This window comes from Prosopis cineraria, unplaced genomic scaffold (genome assembly GCF_029017545.1).
Source record: "Prosopis cineraria cultivar Desert tree isolate PC_DT_omini unplaced genomic scaffold, ASM2901754v1 PC11, whole genome shotgun sequence".
NCBI classification, from domain to species: domain Eukaryota; kingdom Viridiplantae; phylum Streptophyta; class Magnoliopsida; order Fabales; family Fabaceae; genus Prosopis; species Prosopis cineraria.
In genome coordinates, this window is record NW_026555342.1 from 27,585,410 (window position 1) to 27,607,703 (window position 22,294).

The 22,294-nt window shown below is 29.6% G+C and overlaps 1 protein-coding gene across 1 annotated transcript in view; it reads right to left on the bottom strand.

Annotated features, from left to right (window-relative positions):
* Nucleotides 1-6,766: 6,766 nt before the first annotated feature.
* The window catches only part of LOC129286410 (probable terpene synthase 2), a 47,332-nt gene continuing 31,804 nt past the window's right edge, over nt 6,767-22,294 (bottom strand). Inside the window, exons 9-11 of the mRNA XM_054922370.1 lie at nt 9,221-9,264; nt 8,871-9,132; nt 6,767-6,900 (exon numbers count right to left, since the gene is read on the bottom strand). Of these exons, the coding sequence (XP_054778345.1) occupies nt 6,830-6,900; nt 8,871-9,132; nt 9,221-9,264 (377 nt within the window). The 3' untranslated portion in view covers nt 6,767-6,829. The remainder of the gene's footprint in view (nt 6,901-8,870; nt 9,133-9,220; nt 9,265-22,294) is intronic.

Genomic DNA, 22,294 nt, shown 5'->3' on the forward strand with positions numbered 1-22,294 from the left:
GTACTTGTGCCAATCACCTTCTATTTTTGGAGCATGATAGATTTGAACCCTATACTAATAAATAATATGTTTTTAAGCCTGAATAATTAAAGTTGATGTATCCTCACCCACTATTAATTTACAACTAATGGTTGTTACTTTTTAAATGGGTCCACATTCTCTCTCTCTTTATTGCATCTCTAGCTCACTCCCCCCTTTCTCTCTCTTCTCTTCTTAGACCATGATTGAAGTAGAAGAGTAGCCTATTTTGATTGAATGGACAATCATTTTTGGGGACAAGTAATCAATTTTAATAAAAATTACTCAAACAGTCAAAAAGTTTGGTAACTGATTATTAAATTAGAATCACGTTTTAAAATAACCTCTAAGAGTTGCTTATATATTCAATTTTACTGTTAAATAATATATTTTACTTTTTAAATAAAATTTAACAAATTTAATAATATTAAATACAACTTTATCAATAATTTAATTTTGAAAAGCAATATCCTTTATAGTAATTTATACAGTCAAAATCAATTTCAAAAAAATAGTATTCAAACAGATTGATTGTAACATAATTAATAATAATTAAAATCAATCATATTAATCAATTAGTTTTATAATCAATTATACTTTAAATTTAATTCAAATAATAAAATTATTTTCCTTAATTACCTTGAAAGAAAACGTTACTCCCTATTTAACTTCTAATTATCAAATTTTAATATTATGATTTACTTATTTGCAATGTCCAATTTTAATGCCATTTTATTTTGTCCAAACGGTAGAGTAATACTAATTTATTTTCTTAATGCGCTGGAAACGTGAGATTTGTCTTCAAGACTATTTATCATATTTGATTACCATTGTAATTCATACGTTCCAGCGTCCGAAACCGTCCCATCAGTGGTTTGTTGTACTAATATTTTATTTCCTTGAATGGTGAGTTAATCATTGTGCATGAATGAGACCTGTGCATGGTATTTTGAGTTCTTTGGCAACTCTCTTTCGCCCTTGGGTTTCCTTTTAAATTATTTCTACTATTATATTATCTTATTTATTTTTACAAGAAGGTTTCACTTAATACTGAAAAGTTTAGACAGTTATGTTAGAATTATTCTTAAGGACAGTATTTTTGAGCATCACTCAAAATAAATTTTATATAGGTACCGCCAACATATATGTTATAATATTATTTGTTTTTCTATTAGTAAAGTATTATCACTTATTGATGGAGAAGTTACAAGAAAAATGATTTTGCCTATACTTTGAAATTCAAAAAAAAAATTATTGAAATGATTTTTTTAACAGGGTGCGATTAAAATAATGTAAAACTTAATCTTAGTGAAAAATTGTATATGATAAATTATAATACAGTAAGCTTCTATAATAATTTCTCCTTAGTGCTTCAATATTCTTCTGACGGCCCTGGGGAATAACCTTAACACTGGGCGTCCTCATAAATGCCAAAGGCCTGGTAGAGCTCATCGTGCTCAACATTGGCAAGGAGAAAAAGGTCAGTTGGCCATTATTTTTTTCTTAATTCCAAACGCTCTCTCCTCAAGGCCACGTGTTCTTTAATGTTTGCATGGCCTACACGTGGCCTTTTAATGTTTGATTCAGACTATAATTATTGCTCATAGTAACGTGTTTGTAAATTTGAGGTGTTAGAGGGGAAAATGCATTGCCCGTAGGAGACTTGATGTTTGACTTGTTATACACGCAAGGTTAATTACACGAGTCTGAGGGAAATTTCAGGAATCTACGGGTTTGGTTTGGCCACGGTGTTTATCACTGACAAACTTTGAATGATCTAAATTTAAATTATTATTATATATTATATTTTTTAAAATAAAAATTTATAAAAATTATAAAATAATTTTAATAAATTTTTTATTTTTAATATGATTCATATTTAATTTGAAGAGTCTAATTTAATATTAAAATTTTATAATTACTATGTATTGACTAATTAGATGTATTCTGTATAGTTCAGATTAATACTAGATTAAATTTTAATTGTGCAGAGTACATCTGAATAGTCAATATATATCAATTATAAAAATTTTAATATTAAATTGAACCACCAGCTTAAATCTAAATCATATTAAAAATAAAAAAATTATTAAAATTATTTTATAATTTTTATAAATTTTTTAAAAAATATAATATATAATAATATTTTAAATTTAAATCATCTAAATCAAAATTTAAATTGTCTAAATTTTATTATAACGATGAGCACCCAAATCGGTCCCAAAATCAATATCATAATTTCTTACAAATCCTCGAGGAACAAGTCCCGAAATACGAAATTTACCATCAGCTACAAGTCTCTCCGACGGTTTGGTTAATAGCGTCATCTTCATTTATATTTTCAAAAGAAGCACTCGTTAGTCGTTTGGATTAACGAAAGGGTGATTAATTATTAGGATTTTGCAAGCAAGTTAAATGAAGCAATTCATTCCTGAAAATTCTTCAGTCGGTGATAGAGAATATATTACTATGTTTGTGAGTAGTGGCGTTAGTTTGAAATTGACGAAAGGATGAGGATACACAGCGCTCTAAATATATTACTCCCTCCATCTTAAATCATAAAATACTTTTTTAAAAATTTTTTTATTTTAAAATATAAAATATTTTAAGTAAATTAAAATTTTATTAATTTATTAATTTTAATATTATTTTTTCTCTCTATAATTAATTTTTATCCTTTTTCTTTTTAATATATTAAATGATGAGTATTTTTAAAAGTTTATATTTTTATTTTTAAAAAATAAAGTTGTTAAGCGTATTTAATAAAGTTTATTGATATGTAAAATTTTATTTAAAAATATCTCATCTCTTGTCAATTGCAAAGTAGAGATAAAATCATCATTCCCAATTTTTCATTTTTGTTTTCAGAATTTCAACTCATCTTTCTTTTTTATTTAAAATTTTTTAAACTATTCAAATAAAAAATCTTAAACATATGAATTTTAAATATGAGATTTGAAATACAATCTAAAATACAAATTCAGATCCACCAAATTTGGATGCTATCTTAAATAGTTGTGGTTGTTGGGAAAAATCTTTACACGTTTTCATTGCATGGTGCCTTCTAAAAGAGGTTCTTTAATATTGCCCCTCTCTTTTCTCTACAAAAATAAAAGTTTGTGTCACACCTCAAAATATAAGGTGTGACTGGCATGAGATATATATACAAAACTCATATTCTATAAATTTTAATTAAAAAAATTTTAAATTTTTAAACAATAAACACATATAATATATAAATAGAATTGTTAGATTTTATTATTATTATTATTATTATTATTATTATTATTATTAATTTTTTTATATTTTTCATACAACCAAAATTCAAAATTTCTTATAAAGAAATTTAGCGGAATGTATAGTAAAAATGCGATTTCTCAAAATTTATCACCAACAAAGAACAACAACAATACAGACAAAGAAATTGCACTCCTTACCAATAATTATTCAATCTTATAATAAAAATGAGGATCTTGCCTATAATCAACGTGGAGAGCTTAGGGTCAAACTATTGATTTAATACAAGGTTCAAGTTACATTAAATAAATTTTGCCAAAGTAATTCTTTCGCTCCATTTGAATGATAAAATGCCACAATGAACATGTTAAAATATAAGTTTAGCCTTTCCTTCTAAGACCAAAAATATTTTTTTAATGAATAACGTCTCAACAATAAACAATTAAACATGAATAAGAGAAAAGTTTGAAATAATTAGGTAAGTTAGAGATAACAATTTTCATAAAATTTAAATAAACTTTGAAATAAAATGGCTCTATATAACTTTAAATAGAATTTTAAAACATTAAAGTATCATATCAAATATTGTTGTCACGTGATTTCAAGAAAACAAATAAATAAAATAAAAAATTATACATAAATTACTAAAAAAAACTAATGAGATGTAAAATCACCAAGTAATTTAATTTATGATTATAGGGACTTATTAAAACTAATGTTTTCAGAACCGAATCGGATATTGAACCAGAGAGGCCAGCGGTTTGCGATTCGCATGGTTGAACCAATGGTCAAATCGGTGACGTAATAATTAAATTTAAAAATTATATATCTATATAATAATATAAACAAAACATCAAATAATTAAAATATCAAGTTAAGTAGTCAACTTCAACTTCAACATATGACAAAATAACAACTAACAAGACAACACAACACAACACACCAACAATTTAAACAAGCATAACATCATATTTATCTATTCATGACTTGTCAAAGATTGGTATATCTTGATTAAGCCAAGCATGATTTTCCCACAAATCATCATCACTATAAGTTTCAACATCTTTTTAGGCAAAAGATCTTAAATCAAGTCCTTCTATGATTGAACATCCACCCCCAGATGGAACCTCATTGCCTCCTCCTTTATTATTACCTTTATTAAATAATGTAACAAATCAAATATTAAAATTAATAAGGAACACATATTATAAGGAAAAAAAATAACATGAATAAATACTAGAAAATACCAAAGATCAAACCTTCATCTTGATTGATAGAAACTTGTGGAATTATTGTATCATCATAAAGCATAGCTTCTTCTATCTCATCATAATTAAGGGTGGGAGAATCTTCATCTTCCATGATCCAATACTCAATGTCACCAATACTTTCATAATTAATAGGATCAAAAGATCTTTTCTTATTATAAACTCTAAAACACATAACCAAAGTATTAAAATTTTACAAGTTAACTTATAATTAAACTCATGTTAAACAAAGTTTAGCTATAATTAAATAATATACCTATTTCTCAAACGAAGGTTATAATGAATAAATACAAGATCATTTAACCTTTTATGCTTCAACCTATTCCTTTTTTTAGAGTGTATTCTTTCAAAAACACTCCAATTTCTTTCACAACCAGATGAAGATGAAGTTTGGCTCAAGAGTTTCATTGCTAATTTTTTAACATTTGGTGCACTATCACCAAACATTTTCCACCATTCATCTACAAAATTTAGCATCAAAGATAAACATAAGTAAGAACTATAAAAACTAAAAAGTATTAAAGTTAAATGAAAAAAGCATTAAAATTTACTTGGCCGCAATGAGTTTATAGATGAACTGGCCAAGGAACGACCGAAGCTATCAACTCTATCTTGATACAACAAACTTTCTTGCACAAACTTAGTTTTGTTAGAAGTGATTGTCTTATCCAAAACATCAAGAAATCCAGCCATAACCTCTGGCTTTTTACAAAAGCTCTACTTATCATAAAAGAACACAGGATTTAGGAAATAAGCTGCTATATGAAGCTTCTGACGAAGTTAAGAATCCCACCTTTTCTTGATAATCCTTGTGTAAGGCTTATACAAGGGCTTTTTATTCATTAATATATTTTTGATAGTTTTTCTTGCCCTGTACATGCCATCATATACATACCCAAGTAAAGGCCTCTCATCAGCATCAACAATCCTCAACAACGAATAAGTGGTGAAACAATTTGGACCACAATTTTACAATCATTCCAAAATTGATTGTCTAGCACTATTAAAGTCACATCCTTTGCCTTTTCTCCTTTTGAGTATCTAGAATCTAAAAATACTTTGCTAGTTACCAAGGCTTACAAATCATGTTTATGCTCATGAATACTTTTCAATGCAATAAAAGTGGTAGCAAATTGTGTCACCCCAGGGTGAATAATTTTAGTTCAACCTTCTCTTTTTCTCAGCCAAGCAAGCAAAAAGGCATAATTATAAACAAACTTTGTCACCATAGATGCACGTGTTGCCAAGCCAATCACAACATCCATTTTACCAATATCTCCTAAAATCAAGTTCAAACAATGTGCAGCATAAGGAGACCAAAAAATAGAAGGAAATTTGTCACATAATAACCGCCCAGCAGCTTTATAATTAGCTGCCTTATCAATTACCAAGTGCACAACATTTGTAACTCCAACAAAGTCAACCATTTTAGTGAACAAGTTGCACAAATTTTAGACAGCCTTGACTATGTCTGATGCATCAACAGATTCAATAGGAGCCTTTCTTTTTCCAAGTTGAGTTTGACTTTGTGGTTGAATTTCCTTGAGGGTTTGAAATTGAGGAGCAAAAATTTCTTCTGAATTTCCAGCATGACTTTCTAATGGTGTGACATTAGGGCCATATGGGTTGTCCCCTTCATAACTATCTTACTTTTTGCCTTTATTCTCCCTAATCTCCTTTAAATTTTCTTCGAGTCAGTAGCGAACATCAGCAGGCACTTTTTGCAACTTATTGCATCCCCTTTCTTTCCAGTAAGATGTTGTTTCATTCTATGAATCCCTCCACTAGCAAATTCTTTTACACAGTACAAACATTTTAGGCGAACTTTGCCATCTGGGAGCTTGACCTTAGCACAATGCTTCCGTGTAGGATCTGTCTTTGATCTAATAAATTGTGTTGATGCAGTAGTTGAAGTATTTTCAGATGTCATTTTCTATAAGGCAAAATTTAGATTTGTCATTAAGAGACCTAATCAATATATAAAGTATAAACAAAGAAGAGTAAACAAATCAGATCAAGCATTCCATTCCAGTGGTCAGTCTCGAATTGGCTATCAATTATCAATTAATTGATGCATTGTCAATGAATGCTTGTAGGCAGCTTATAATCCATTACACAATCATTATATGCAGGCATATATAGCATTTAATCAAATTAGGTCTTCAATAGATAAGGAATTTGAACTTCTAAGGAATTGAAAATTTGAAATACATAAAAATTAAAACTTACGTAGACCTTTAGACGATGAAGCAGAGCCAGACTAGGAAGAGGATAGCTCGGTGAGGATAAGGAAGAGGAGGAAAAGATTAGTCATGGAATGTGGTTGCTCTTGTTGATGCCAATCGATAGGGGAAGATGAAGGAAATCGCGCCCCGTACTGCCAAAGTCACAAATGAAGGAAATCAGTGAAGTCACAGCTCTGGCAAAAAAAAAATTAGTGAAGTCACAGTAGTAGAAGAGGTAGAAATGGAAGCTGCAAGACAAAATCAAAGCTCAAAGAGACAAAGACAAAGCAGAAAACTGAAAACAAAAAGCCACCGCCGTATTGCTAAAGTCACAGAGAATAGGAGGAGAAGAGCAAAATCTGAAGCTTGAAATCATAGTAGGAAGCTTGAAATTGAAGCTTAAAGAAAAAGTGTGATGCTTGGAAATGGAATCGGAGAATTGCAACTCAAAGAGACAAGGCAGAATCTGAAACCATGAAATGAAACACTAAAACTCTGAAAGTCTGAAATAGGAAGCCAACTCAGATGCGTCGAACCGTGACTTTGTAGCTCACAAAGACAAGGCAGAGATTTGAAACCGTGAAAGGTGAAAGTGAAACACTGAAAGTTTAGACAGGAAGCCAGAAAAGCAGCGTCGAACCGTGACTTCGTAGCTCAAAGAGATGAGAGATCTGAAATTGTGAATGGCCCTGCGAGCTAAGAGCTGAGTGTGTGCCTCTATGTGCAGTTTGCTTTTTCTTTTAGGGTTAAAATCTAAATTTTAAAATATATAGGGCCAAAAGAAAAGAACCATCCGGCTTTTAAAAACCGAACTCAGTTCCTGACTCAACTCCGGTTTGCAGCCCAACTGATAGTTTTGGCCGGCTCAACGTCTCACATGGTTTTTCCCTTCTGGTTGAGCCGAAATGTGTACCGGTCGACAGTCAGATCGGTTCGACCGTTTGGTCTGGTTTGATTTTAAAATCATTGATTAAAACCATTAACAAATGTGGACACACAATCCATGAGGGTAAATAACCAAACACAGCTCTTGCCATAAAGACAAACGTGGACACACAGTCCATGAGAGTAAGTAACCAAACGCAAGTCCTTTTTAAATCCATTTTCAAACATGCGAGAAAATCATTACTTGCAAAATATAATTTCTCTTCTCAATATTAAACTCGCATAAACCATGTAAAACATCAATCTTTCTAAATATAAAAATTTATAATTAATATTTCATAAATTGTTCACTAATTTTCATAGTTGGCTGTATCAAATAACATACAACTAAAATTCGTAAAAGTATCCGTCAATCCAAAAAGCATAAGTCATGACTCTAAGAAGTAAAACAATTTAATTACCAAAAGGAGGTAATGCAAAAGAAATATATAATATCTATAAATTGTTAAAACAATATTTTGATAAAGAAAATTTTTTAATATATAAATTGATTGGGATATTATCTATTTACCTGAAATTCTCAAAATGTAAAATTTCCCTCTAAACTTTGATTGCATTTTTCTTTTTTCCAATACCCTAAAAATCATGTGAAGATTTTAAATAAACTTTCAATAAGCTCAATAATTTCCTTCCAATAGTACTACTATCAAAATTTTGCTATAATTATTTGAAATTTTAAAATTGGGGCTCTACACATAAAAATTCATTAAAGCCATAACTCAATGTTCGATTAAAATACAATCTCATATTGAACTTTTTGTCAAAATGCTAAAAGTACATTATTTTTAAAAAACTCAACTGATTACATAATATCTTTACAATTAAATTTCTACAACTAATGCCAAGCTCAATTGACAAGGTAATAGTCATCAAATTGGTTATATCTTTCAAGGATTGAATGAGATTTTAATGAATTTAATTTCATGCTAAATTATTCTAATGGATATTTTATCAAACACCTTATAAGCATCAATCCTCAAATAAATACAAACATCTTCCCCTTCAATTTCACTTTCCAAAATTTCATAATATTAATATGGCGATCAATAATTAAATCAAATTCAATTAGGACTCAAACCATATCAATATTATCTTATCCTTAATACTAAAAGGTATAGCTAAGCTCAATTCACAAGATGATAGAACAGAGAAGGAGTAAGGAGGACAAGAGACTGACCATGTGAAGCTAAAAGAAGGAGGAACTGTTGCACAAAAAGCAACAAGGAAGAACAATGGCCGGCGATGTAGATAATCAGAGGACGAATAAGCTGAACTAACAAAGGTGAGCGATTTGCAGCGCGAAACAGGGGAAAACTCACAGTCGAATCTTCAACAAACTTATTGTGGCAGCAAACTCGCGGTGAACTCACGATGAATGCCAACAACTGAATCAGAATGGAAAAGGCGAGTAGGAGATGAAGGTTGATTGAAGGTTCTCTCTACCTAGGTTCTGGAGCATTCGACGATGGAGGAGAAGAAAATGTCGGTTAAGAAGAAAGAGAAATGCCACGCTCTGTTTTTACGCACCGAGGAGAGCAATAAAAATCTGAACATGAAGATAATGGGGGAAACTACAAGAAAGAGCACCAAAAAAAAAAAAGACACAATAAAAATTACAAAAAAAGACACAATTTTTCTATAATTTAAAACAAAATAAAATCAAACATTTTTTTAAACTCTGGACCTAAAAAAAATTACTGGTATAAGTTTCAATAAATTACCACTCTTCACTGGCTATAGAATTAAAATAATTAAATAAAATGTCAATTGAAAAAAAAAATTTATTTAATTTTAAATTTATGATCATTACAGTGTGATCTTGGTTGTTGCCTTTCAAATGGGGATTGAGATAAGTTAAAATGAAGCAGCATTTTTTAAACGGTGAAATTTTTGCTTCACCAAGTTAGTTAATTTTTTTTTTTGGTAAACATCAAGTTACTTAATTGCTTTTGCTTCGCAAAACGGTGTGCCCCATTTGAATGTTAATTTGTCAAAGACTCTTCCGCAGAATTTAATTCACACACACACACACACACACACACACACACACACACACACAAAAGAAAAAACAATTGCATTCACAATTTGAAAAAATCAATTAATTATAATAATTATATATAAAAATAAAAAAATAACTAAAATATTATCATATTTAATTAAAATAAGGTTGCATTAATTTTTTCTCACAAATGGAAAATTATGAGTTTGTGAGGAATGATTTAAAAAAATTATAATAAATACTTATTGAAAATGGAAAAAAAATTGTTGGGTGAGTTTAGATCTTTTCACTACCCGTATTTCTTATTTCCAGTACTATATATAGCACTTACCTTTAATTCTTTTTAGTACTGAAACCATGGAAAATAATTATTGAAAACATTAGAGATGACTATTGAAAAAAAATTAAAAATTGAGCATTGAAAATGTGATGACAATTGAAAATGTAAAAAAATGAGTACTAAAATATAAAAGATTAGATTGAAAAACTTCAATAAAAGAAATTAATCCCAACTAAAGACCATGATTTAATTTTTTCTAAACTTTTATAATTAATCCAATTTCAATATTTTAATAAAATAAAATAACATAAAATTATAGTATATTATATATAGATTTATTTATATTGATATAAGAGAGGAAATGATATTTACTTATTTTTATGATTTATGATAATAACTATTATTATTTTGCCACAAATTTATGATATTAGTCTATTCATATAACATAAAATGAATTTTTCTTTATTTAATTCGTAAGTTTAATGTCTAACTTATAACAATAAAAATATAGAATAAATTAACAAAATTCATATTATTTATATATTTATTGTAATAGCCTAGAAATTTTGGTTTTAAACAATAAAAAATAATAATTATTATATGAATAAAAATAATTATATGAATAAATAATAATAATAATAATAATAATAATAATAATAGATAGATAGTGAAATAAAATAAAATATATGCTAAGTCATGTTGAGGGTATTTTTATTAATTTTAGAATAACTTTAATAAGAAAGTACGAGGGCCTAGTGGAAATAGTGTCAACCACCTAGCTATTATGTGATGAGTTCAAAGCTTGTTGGTGCATGTGGGAGAGTTTTATTTTTTATTTTACTTAAACCTTAGAAATTACCTTTCTGCATTAGTCTATTCTTTTTTTCTCTCTTCCTTTCTCTTCTTTGAAGCTAGCATGCATCAAAGTCGATGGAGAGAGAGCTAGAAGCTTCAAACCCTTGCTCTAGTTGTCTCCGTCTTCTGCCCTCATCACTATCGTTCATCCTGTCACTAGTGATCTCAAAAATGCTGGAATCTCCATTGTGCATGGTGCGCTAGTCTACTTCGTCCGGCTCTTCCTTGTTTTGCATCATTCTCTCTTCTCCATCATTTGGGTAAACATTATTGTGATGTGGTTACATCAAGTTCCCTTTCCCCTGTACAGCTCATGAAAACCTTCTCCTTCCTTTATGTGTTAATCATGAATTGAGGGTGTTTAGAAGAAGGGAAGCTTGATTGGAGTTGTAAGAAGTGAGCTTTGAGGCTTCAGGGTACTATAGACAAAGAAAGAAATAGTTTATGATTGAGTATTTTCAATTCTTTTAACATATTAATAATGTTTAAGGGTTGAAGGTTGACTTGTCATTATGATTTATACATGGAAGAACACTAGTGAATTCATTGATGATGAGCATGAAAATAAAGGTTAAAAGAAATAAATATGTTGATTTTATGAACTTATGTACACTAAATTTAAAATGTGGGATTATATAAGAATGTTGGTTGTTAACGGCAAATCCACTAGCCCTTGGCGCGCCATAGTACACCCGACTAGTATGGTGCTTATTGAGAGTGTTAGCCCCGTGTGAAGGCCAACACGCGTGGAATGAAGGAATGAGAATTCATGAATATTGTACTCACGCTTGTTTTTGTAAGCCTCATGCTTGCACTTGTTTTGTGACTTCCTATCACGCTTGTTTCGTGGCCTTCTGCCACGCTTGATTATTTATCCTCGTAAACTGTGTGTCCATGCTTGTTGGTCATTTACCTGTAATAACCCAATCATTTAAGTAAAATTAAAAATACATATATAAATAAGTTTGCATTTTAATATTAGTTATATTAATTTTGATCAAGATTATAAAAAAGAAGAGTTGGTTTAGTGGTAGTTGAGCTAGACTTCCATCAAATAGGTCCAAGGTTTGAACCCTCTCAGTGCAAGAAAAAGATTTTATTTTGCTATTTGTTTCATTAAAATTACCATTTTGCGCCCATCAATTTTTTTCTAAATAGAGAGCATCAAATCTGCAAAAGGAGGTGCCTTCATTTTTCTTCATTCCTCTTCTTCATCATTCAATAATTCCAGACCAAGAGTACGTGCTCATCCTTCATCTGGTTTCTCCATCCTCTCTCCCTCGTGACCGACCACTGTGGTTTGCGTAAGGAGTTCTTGGTTCCCCATTTCATCTCTGTTCTCCATATTTCTTGATAGGTGCTGTCGAACCCTCTTCCTCCTCCTCCACTCATTCTGTTCGAAAATCATTAGCACGTGAGGAGCTAGTCTAAGATTTGTGGAAGTCTGATTCTTGAGCTAGAGGTTGGGTTATAATTGTCACTACTAGAAAAATGCCAATTAGCAAGGGAATTTAGTAAGGGATCATTTGTTCCTCTCTAAAATACCAAATTAGCAAGAAAATTAGCGAGAGATATTGATTTCATAGCGTAACTTAAAATTATTGAGGAAAATAGCGAGGGATTGTTAGTTCCTCTCTAAAATAAGACAACTAGCGAGGAAATTTTGCTCATCCCTTTCTAAAATAAGAGAATTAGCGAGAAAAATAGTGAAGGACTACCAATCTCTCTCTAAAATAAGATAATTAGTGAGGGATTTAGCGAAGGATTCTATCCCTAGCTAATTGCTGCAAAAAAAATTAATTTTTGGCAATGACTTTTGATTATATATTTAATTATTTTTATTTTTTAAAATTAAATTTAAAAATTAACTAAAATATTCATAATAAGATTATTTAATATTTTATTTATTTTAAGTTAATTTTCATTAATAAAATGATATTTTATTAAAAATATAATATAAAAAATAATCTAAATAAAATATAAATACTTTTAACATGTTAATAATTGAAAATAAAATTAATATGTATGTATGTGTGTATTTTTATAATATATTATTTGATATATTTATGTGGTTAAATAATATATATTTAATTTCTTATATAACACTGCACGTGTCTTCTAGTTCAACTGGCGAAGAAGGAGAGCATAAGGCTTGAAATATATGAGGTCAAGGGTTCAAGTCTTGACTTTGGCATAAGTTGACATGGTGCAAGGTGGACAATGACATGTTATGAGTTGTCATACATGTGGCAGGTGATGAGGCACAAGATGGTAGATGGGAGGTGATATGGTAGTTAATGAGATACGAGGTTGTTGGTGACATGGCGCAAGTTGATGCACACATGGTGGGCGATGTGGCATCACTATTTTTAGAAATAGATATATTTAGCGAGAGATTAGAGAGGGACTAATCTCTTGATAAAGTTATCGAATTTTGAATAGTATTAGTGAGGATTTAGCGAGGGATTTGAATTTTGAATAATATTAGTTAGGGATTAAATCCCTCGCTAAATCCCTTACTAATTAGCGAGGAAAACATGATCTCTCACTAAATTTAGCGAGTCCTTTTTTAGCTACGAATTTAATAAGGGACAAAATCCCTCGCTAAAATACAATTTAGCTAGGAAAAATCCCTCGCTAAATTTCATTTTTCTAGTAGCATGTCTTCTTCTCCCCTATTCTATTGCCCCTTTTCTATTCCTTCATTTTCATGTTGTGGATGATCTAAGGTGAGGTAATTTGTTCCTTTACTTCTCTATTGTTGCACGAGCAATTGTGGGTTGAGACTATGAAATGTTCCCTTCCTTTCTTTACTGTCGTGAGTAATATGGAGGATGAGGATTTTCAACATAGATTGATAGATTTATTGATTAATGGAACATTAAAAGCTGATTAATTGCATGTCTATGTTGAAAATTTTTGGGAAATGGAATTGGATAAGAAGAAGCTTGGTTATAGTTGAGGTTTAAATGCTCACAAAGTGTTTGTTAGAATGTTTAAGAGAGAGTTTTGTTATATAATGGCTTGATTATGGATATATATGATGATTATATTGCTAATTAAATAAATTATCATTGGAAGACAATTATCTTTTGTGGAATTTGGGAAGGTTGATTGATTCAAATATCTATTTTGTAAAATTTTTGAAAGTTGGAATTAGGGAGGGAAATGTTTGATTTGAGTTTAAGAATTAATGTGTGATAGGTGTTTGACAAAAATGTCTATTAAAAGGAGTTTTATTTAATTATGTAATTTATGAATTCTATCAATTCTTATGATGATGCATTTGGTATGGGCTCCATTTAAGTCAACTTAGCCTTGTGGAGAATTTTAGTTATGCAATTATTGGGTGGTTAACTGAATTTTGGATATGGTGCTGTTGATGATTTATAAATTATGGTGTTGACTCATTTTAGGGTGCACTTAAAGTGTTTGATAAAGTGGGTTATAAAAGTATTTTTTTAAAGTTGGGTGTGCACTCATGTAATATACATACCTTGATTAAAATTTAACTAGTTGTGCTTGCGTGGAGTTGGAAAGACAAGTGTAGTATAGATGAAGCTTTGGATATATATATATATATATATATAAAGTATTGTAAGGACTAAAGGACTTTTGTTATATATCAGATTGATTTAAGAACTTAGTAACTATAGTGTTGCTATAGGAAAGGAATTTACCAAATGTGGATAAAGGTAACTAAAATTTTGTATTATTGAACTGGGATTTGGAGAAAGAAAATCTCTATTGGGGTAGTAAGGGAGGATTGAGGTTTTAAAGAGTGAATTTTGCACTTGAGAATATTGCAGGTAAGTGGATAACATCCCAACTGATATTCCAATAAAATTTTCTTTACTAAAATATTATATTTTTATGAAAATCCTTTTTCCAACAATAATGTGATTATTAGATATTTTTCTAATTAAAATGCTTTATTTTGTGAAATTATCTTTATCAGATTTGATAATTTTAGTTAATCAGTAAATACAAATTTAGATTCTAATTATGGGATTTTTTTTTATAATTATTGAATTGCTATGAAGAACGATTCATGCGAGTTGACATTAAAAATGAAAAAATTTATTCCAATGGTGAATATTTTCTCAAATATTTAAAATTTGAGGACTTATTATAAAACACTAGTTGATAACGGCAATTCCGTTAGCCCTTAGCGCATTGGTCAATAATTAGCTAGTTTAATTTTCATGAGTTTTGTTTTCACATTTGTTATTGTAGGTCTCATACTCACATTTATTTCATGACTTAAACTGCATTTAGTTAATATTACTCTCGTGGACTGTGTGTCTACATTTGTTTTATAGCTCAAGCTGCATTTGGTTACTTATCTTTATGGACTGTGTGTCCATATTTGTTTTGTTGGCATAAGCCACGTTTGGTTATTTACCCTTTTAGACTGTGTGTCCATGTTTGTTATTTGTTTTGGTAATCCTTAAAATTATGAATTTTTAATTATTTCATAGATCTATTTTTCACTGGTTTTGATTAGAGACATATTTATAATTATTTAATGCAATTATTTGCCTGATTGAAATTACATGATAATGACGTTTGATACGATATTTTAATGAATTAAGAATTTATTTAAAATTACATAGAGTCCTTTTATGCTGAATTTTATTAAATATTTGTTTGTGACAATTGTTGTCTCTAGCAACATAATTATGTTAATTTTTTTTACATACATATTTAATTATTTATTGTTGGAATGCTATTTATTGAAAATTTATTTTGGTCTTAGATTCATTAGCTGATGCTAATCTTACTACTAACCTCTAAAGGGCATACATATGTTTTGGGTGGAGTTTCGCCTAGTATTATCTCTTTTTTATGTCAATATTCAAACTCATGTATTTTATTTTGAAAATAAGGTCAGGTGCTCTACGTAACCTATAACTAGGTTTTTATTTTGATATATGTTGTTTGCTGGCTAGAAGGAGCTAAGCTTCTAATTCGTAATATATTTTGTGTAAAATATTATGTTGTAGAATTTTTGGGAGATCCTATTTACAGGGGAGGTTCTATCAAAATTTCTACAAAAATATTGAAACTTTTATTATAATAATTTTTATTAAGTATGTTATAATTTTCAATACAAAATTCAACTTTGTTTTAAAAATGGAAAGATTTCTCAATTTAGGTCTTAAGGGATGTGTAATATGGTTCATATTTTGTGCCTGTCACCCTCTGTTTTTGAGGCGTGATGTTACCCTCATAGACTGTGTATTGTTTTGATCAAATCCTATTAAAGAGTGAATTTCAAAACTTAAGTTTTCTTAAGATTTGATCTTTTAAGCAAACTATTTTTTTTTACCATATATGGATTTTATATTGAGCTGAATAATTTGTGATGTTTTTAACATATGTTGATGTTTAAAATGGAACTTGAATTTCTCAAAAATTGTAATTGAGTTCATGCATTCAAGGTTTTTTCATTTACATAATTGTTGATATATATGTATGAGGTATGTGCTTATATTATTTTTACTTGATTATTTTACTAAGTTTAGAATAGATTTGTTGATTTACTTTCATTATTTCCATCAACTATAAATTATGACATTATTCACTAGAAATTTTTAGTCTCAGATAGTGTAGTTGGTGTTGCACCTTTAGATGATCCTTGAGGGGTTTAATGCCAAGCTAAAGTTGAAGCTTTATTGTGGTTAATCTCCATTCATTATAAAACCTAAATTTATATATTATATTTTGCAAATGTTATTTTAGGTGCTCCACATAAGCTATAGTTTAAATTCTGATTTATTGCTACGTTATTAGTCCATTGGTGGGAGCTGAACTCTTTGTTCTTATTTTGTTGTGATAATGTTATTGTAGAACTTCAAAAAATCTTGTTTTTAAGGGAGGATTCTGTCAGAATTTTCATAGAAAGTTTTGAATTTTTTTTTGTTTGTATGGTAATGTTGTAGTGATTCTTCAATCCTATTTCAAATGATTAAAAACATTAAATTAGAATTGTCACGATTAAGGCTTAAAGAATGTTTATTTGGGTATCTATCCTGTGTTGATCATGTCTTTTTTTAAGGCATGACATATTGCTATTAGAGCTTAGATTTTCTATAGTTATGTGGAGCAGGATTCTTCAATGTAGTCTTAATTATCATTATGAACCCAGGAAAAATTATAATTGAGGTATCATTGAAGGTTTTTTAGGAGTTTTGTTATGTTTTTCTTTTTCTTGAGTAGTGAAAATGTCTCCTAGATACTAAGTGCCCAATATATCATATAGGTTTACAGCAAGACAACTTCTGATAGAGTCTGTATTCAATATATTGATATGCCCTTATTTTCAAAACTCATGTTCTTCTATATATTATGTTGTCTATATATTTTTGGTATATATTCTTTAATATATATTCTTCTATATATTTTGATATATGTTGTCTGCTGGCTAGAAGGAGTTAAGCTCTTGATTGATATTATATTTTGTGTAACATATTGTATTATAGAATTTTTGAAAGATCTTATTTTCAGGGGAGGTTCTACCAAAATTTCTACAAAAATATTGAAACTTTATTTATAATGATTTTTATTAAGTATGTTATAATTTTCAATACAAAATTTAACTATGTTTTAAAAACAAAAAGATTTCTCAATTTAGGCTTAAGGTATGTGTAATATGGTTCACATCTCGTGCTAATTATCCTCTGTTTTTGAGGCATGCCATTATCCTCGTGGACTATGTATCCATGCTTGTTAATCGTTCTAATCAAATCCTACTAAAGAGTGAATTTCAAAACTTAAGTTTTCTTAAGTTTTGATCTTTTAAGAAAACTTTTTTTTACCATATTTGGATTTTGTAATGAGCTGAATAATTTTTGATGTTTTTAAATATATGTTGATGTTTAAAATGAAACTTGAATTTCTAAGAAATTGTAATTAAGTTCATGCATTTAGGGTTTTTACATTTACATAACTATTGATATGTGTGTGTGTGTGTGTGTGTGTGAGGTATGTGCTTATATTATTTTTAATTGATTATTTTACTAAGTTTAGAAAAGATTCATTGATTTACTTTCATTATTTTCATCAACTGTAAATTGGAACATTATTCACTAGAAATTTTTGGTTTCAAATAGTGTAGTTGGTCTTGCACCTTTAGATGATCCTTGTAAGGTTTAATGCCAAGTTGATGTTGAAGCTTTATTGTGGTTAATCTCCATTCATTGTAAAACCTAAACTTATATATTATATTAGGAAAATGACAATCAAGTCCTAAAGGATCAATTTTATTCAAGGTAAGTCCCAAGACATTCTGAAATACCAGTTAAGTCTCCAAGTCCTTAAGTGGCATTTTAATATAATGGGAAATGATCGAAACACCCTTATTTGGTTGTTGAAATTTTGAGGTTGCTCATTATCTATTCTACCCTAGCAATTACTTGCAAGCGAGTACAGAAAAGCTATCTGTTGTCTCTTCCCTACGCCACCGTTAGCGACATTGGCAATTATTCTCTTCTCTACCCTAAGTGATCACTTGCAATCAAGTAGAGGAAAGTTATTCATCTCTTCCCCGCCCTACCTTCCCTACCTAAGCAGAGCTCAAGTTGGTTATCTCTTTCGCGTCTTGTTTTCGATCAATGGGGTTTGTCTTTATTTCATAATAGGGCATCCTGACATATCTGTGATACCAATATAGTTCATACAGGAACGTTAAACCATAACCAAAGAAGTTTAATTGATCATTGGTCAAGTAAAATTGGCAAATATAGTGAAGACATTACTTTTGTCTTTAAATTGAAGTCATGAGTAGGGATTCAGTTGGAAAACATGATTATATGATTAACTTGTTAAACGCAAATCAGAAGAAATCTGTTATAGCAAATGAACTATGTTTTAGGTGACTGCCAATATAATGTTAGTGTTTGTCTATGAATAGTGAGTACAGTATTAAGGCACAGAAGATGCCTTACCATGACTAATTCTTAAAAGCCTAATTTTTTTAGAGTTTTATACTGGTAAAGTGAAGAAAAATATTATCACAGAATAACTAGTAACTCAAGTAAGCTGGGCTTAATGAAGTAAAAGCAAAGCCAAGTTGGCACAAATACATATATGTACCATCTCAAAGAAAAATGGGAAATTGAGAGGGACACAGAGTTGCCACCCTCACCATAATATGACACCACTACTGTCTATTTGATAAGAGACCAAGTCAGCAAAACCAACCACTAATCACTTATCAGAGACAAAAAAAAGAGGAGGAAGATAATAGAAGTTGATGCTGTTATGCAGATTTTTAAGGATGTTGTTTATTTTAATTATGTAATGATCAGAAAAAAATATAAAAAAATACTAATAATAAAATAAAATTAATTAATTAAATTATAAAAAGATGTTTAAAGTTTATTTTTATTATTTTTAGAGAAAATATATTGAGAGGAAATTGTGGCTTAGTGGACTTTATGCAAACTACATTATTGATAGGTCCTAAATTTGAATTTTCATGAGGCCAAGAGTGGGATTTTACCTTTTAGCTTTAACTTAAGGTAAAATTTACTAAAATGCCCTTCTGTTAAATGAAATAAATAAAGGGAGAAAGAGGTAAAGAGCAGAGCACGTTGCTCTTTCATTTCCATCGAATTCAAGAATCATTGAGAGAGAGAGAGAGAGAGTTAGAGAGTAGCTAAATCAGGGGTCACCTTTGCTGCCTCTGTCTTCTTCTTCCTCCTTTGTCGTCTTCAACATCGCCGGTGGTGTGTGCACCGCTACCATCTATCGAGCTTGCAGCAGCTTCTTTCTCCTCTGTTTCTCATCATTGAGCTCTTGTCTTTTCTTCTCCATTTTGTTCGATCAAAGGTGGTAAGCATGTTAAGCGCTAGGCTGTTGTTGGAGATCCGACAATGTTGCCGCTGTTCTAGGGATCGTGGAAGTTATCGATCCCTTCTCCTCCTCATTTACGTGCCATCATTTGAGTTCTTTTTCTGTTTAGTATGCTGATTTTTCTTCTTTCTTCTTGCTCTATTCATCCCCCCAATATCTTGCTTCTTTGCTTTGTCATGTTGAGTGAGGTGAGATGCTTCAATCTTTCTTATGATTTTTGCTGTGGCTGTGACATTCCTTGCCCTGTATTGCTGTGAGATATGTGGAGGAGGAGAATTTATTTATTTATTTTTCTTTTCTTTCTTTTTATTAAGATTGATTTATTCATTAAGAAAATTGAATTTAGATAGCTGATTGTTTATATATTTATGTTAAAGAAGTTTTAGGAAATGAAATCAAAGAGGAAGAAGGGTTTGAGTTTAAGTGTTAAGGCACAAAAGGTGCTTGACAAAATGATTGTTAGGAGGAGTTTGCTTAATTTTGTATTTTTCTAAAAGTTATTAATTCTTGTGAAAAGTATGTTTTATTTAGGTATTATTGATTCATAAATTTAACTTCTAGATTGCAAATTAAAGGAATTTGATTATGAATTCATATGTAACTTGTTAAATTCCTGGGGATAGTATGGTTATTGACAAATTGTTGGATAAAGGTTGGAAGATTAGAAAATTTTAATTGCATTGTTGAAATAATGCACCTAAAGTGTTTGATGCAAAGATTTAGAGAAAATTTTATCTCAAGTAAATAGGTTGGTATGGCTAAAGTATTATAGAGGAAATTAATGACATGAATGATAATGCTTTGACATTGTTAATTGTAAATTTAATTGGGTTTTATCATAGGAGTTTATGTAGGAAGTTATTGATATCCTATCTGAGCTCTAGATTATTGTGAGTAATAAAGTTAGAATTTTATAAAGTATATTATTGCTTTAAAAAGGCATACTTAGATGCTTGAAAATGGTTGGGACAAGAGAATTAAAAGTCACATTTTATCAAATGGATTGGAATGTTGCATATTAGGTGTTTGGTAAAAAGCCTAAGAAGAAACCTTTATGTGTAATTTTGTTACTAAAACTTAAAGTTTTATTACTAATTCTGGTTGAGTGAATTCTCCTAAAGAGATACTTGTTAGTTCAAAAGTAAAGTTCATTAAGATCTTATTATTTATTATAGAGTGATTGTGAGAAGGGCAGCTCGATTGGAGTTATAAGAAGTGAGTTTTGAACTTTGAAAGCACTACAGGTAAGATGATAGCGTCCCAACTGATTTTTCAACAAAGATTTCCTTTATTACAATAGTACATTTTTATCCAAAATTGTTTTAGTAACAACGATGTGGTTATTGAATAGTTTGTTTATTAAACTTCTTTATTTTATGAAATTACCTTTTTCAGTTTTGAAATTTTAATTAATTAATAAATATAAGTTTAGACTTTGATTATGAGATTTCATTCTATCGAACATTAGATTGATACAGAGAATGATTCATGCGAGTTTGACTTTGAAAATGAAAATTTTATTGTGAAAGTGATGATTTTCTTGCATGTTTGAAAATAGATTTCAAGGGAACTTTGTACTGAACACTAATTGCTAATGGCAGTTCCGCTAGCCCTTGGCGCGCCATGGTTTACCTAGCTAGTAAGGTGCTTATAGGAGGTGCTAACCTCGTGCAATGGCCAATACATGTGGAACGGAGGGATGGTTATTTGTGAGTATTGTAATCACGTTTGATTTTGTGGTTTTGAGTTGTGTTTGGTTAGCATTATCCTCGTGGACTGTGTGTCCATATTTATTTCGTGACTTCGGCTGTGTTTGGTTATTTACTCTCGTGGACTGTATTGTCCAGGTTTGTCTTCATGGCATAAGTCGTGTTTGGTTATTTACCCTCATGGACTGTGTGTTCTATTTGTTAATTGTTTTAATAAGTCCTTATAATTATGAATCTGATTATTTGGTGATTTTATATCCCATTAATTTTTATTTAGTAATTTATTTACAAGTATTTATTTCATTTATGTGACTTCTTAAAATCAAGTGATATTAATATTTGTTATGATAGTTCAATGGTTTAAGATTTTATTCAAAATTTTATAGAGCCATTTTATTTTGAAGTTTATACATTTTTTTATAGAAATTGTTGTCTCTTTAACTTACATGATTATTTCAAACTTTTCTTTTTATTCATGTTAAATTATTTATTGTTGAGACGTTATTAACTAGAAAATTATTTTGGTCTTAGATAGCATAATTGACACTGTACGTCTTGCTTACCAATGATGGACATTTGTAGAAAAAAATGGAGGCTTGTTCTGTAACCATATCTTATTGATGTAAATATGAAATTTATGTATTATGTCATGAGATATATGATTAGGTTCTCCACATAACTTATAATTAGAGTCCTTCGTTTATTATACATTTTGTCTGGTGGCTGGAAGGGGCCGAGCTCATGATTGATATAATGTTTAAGGAAAATTTTTGTGATACAAAATTTTTGGGAGATCCTATTTTCACAAAAGGTTCTATCAAAATTTTTATAAAATGTTGAGATAATTATTATAATGATTAGTATGAATAGTATCAAAATGCTAGTGTAAAACTGATTAC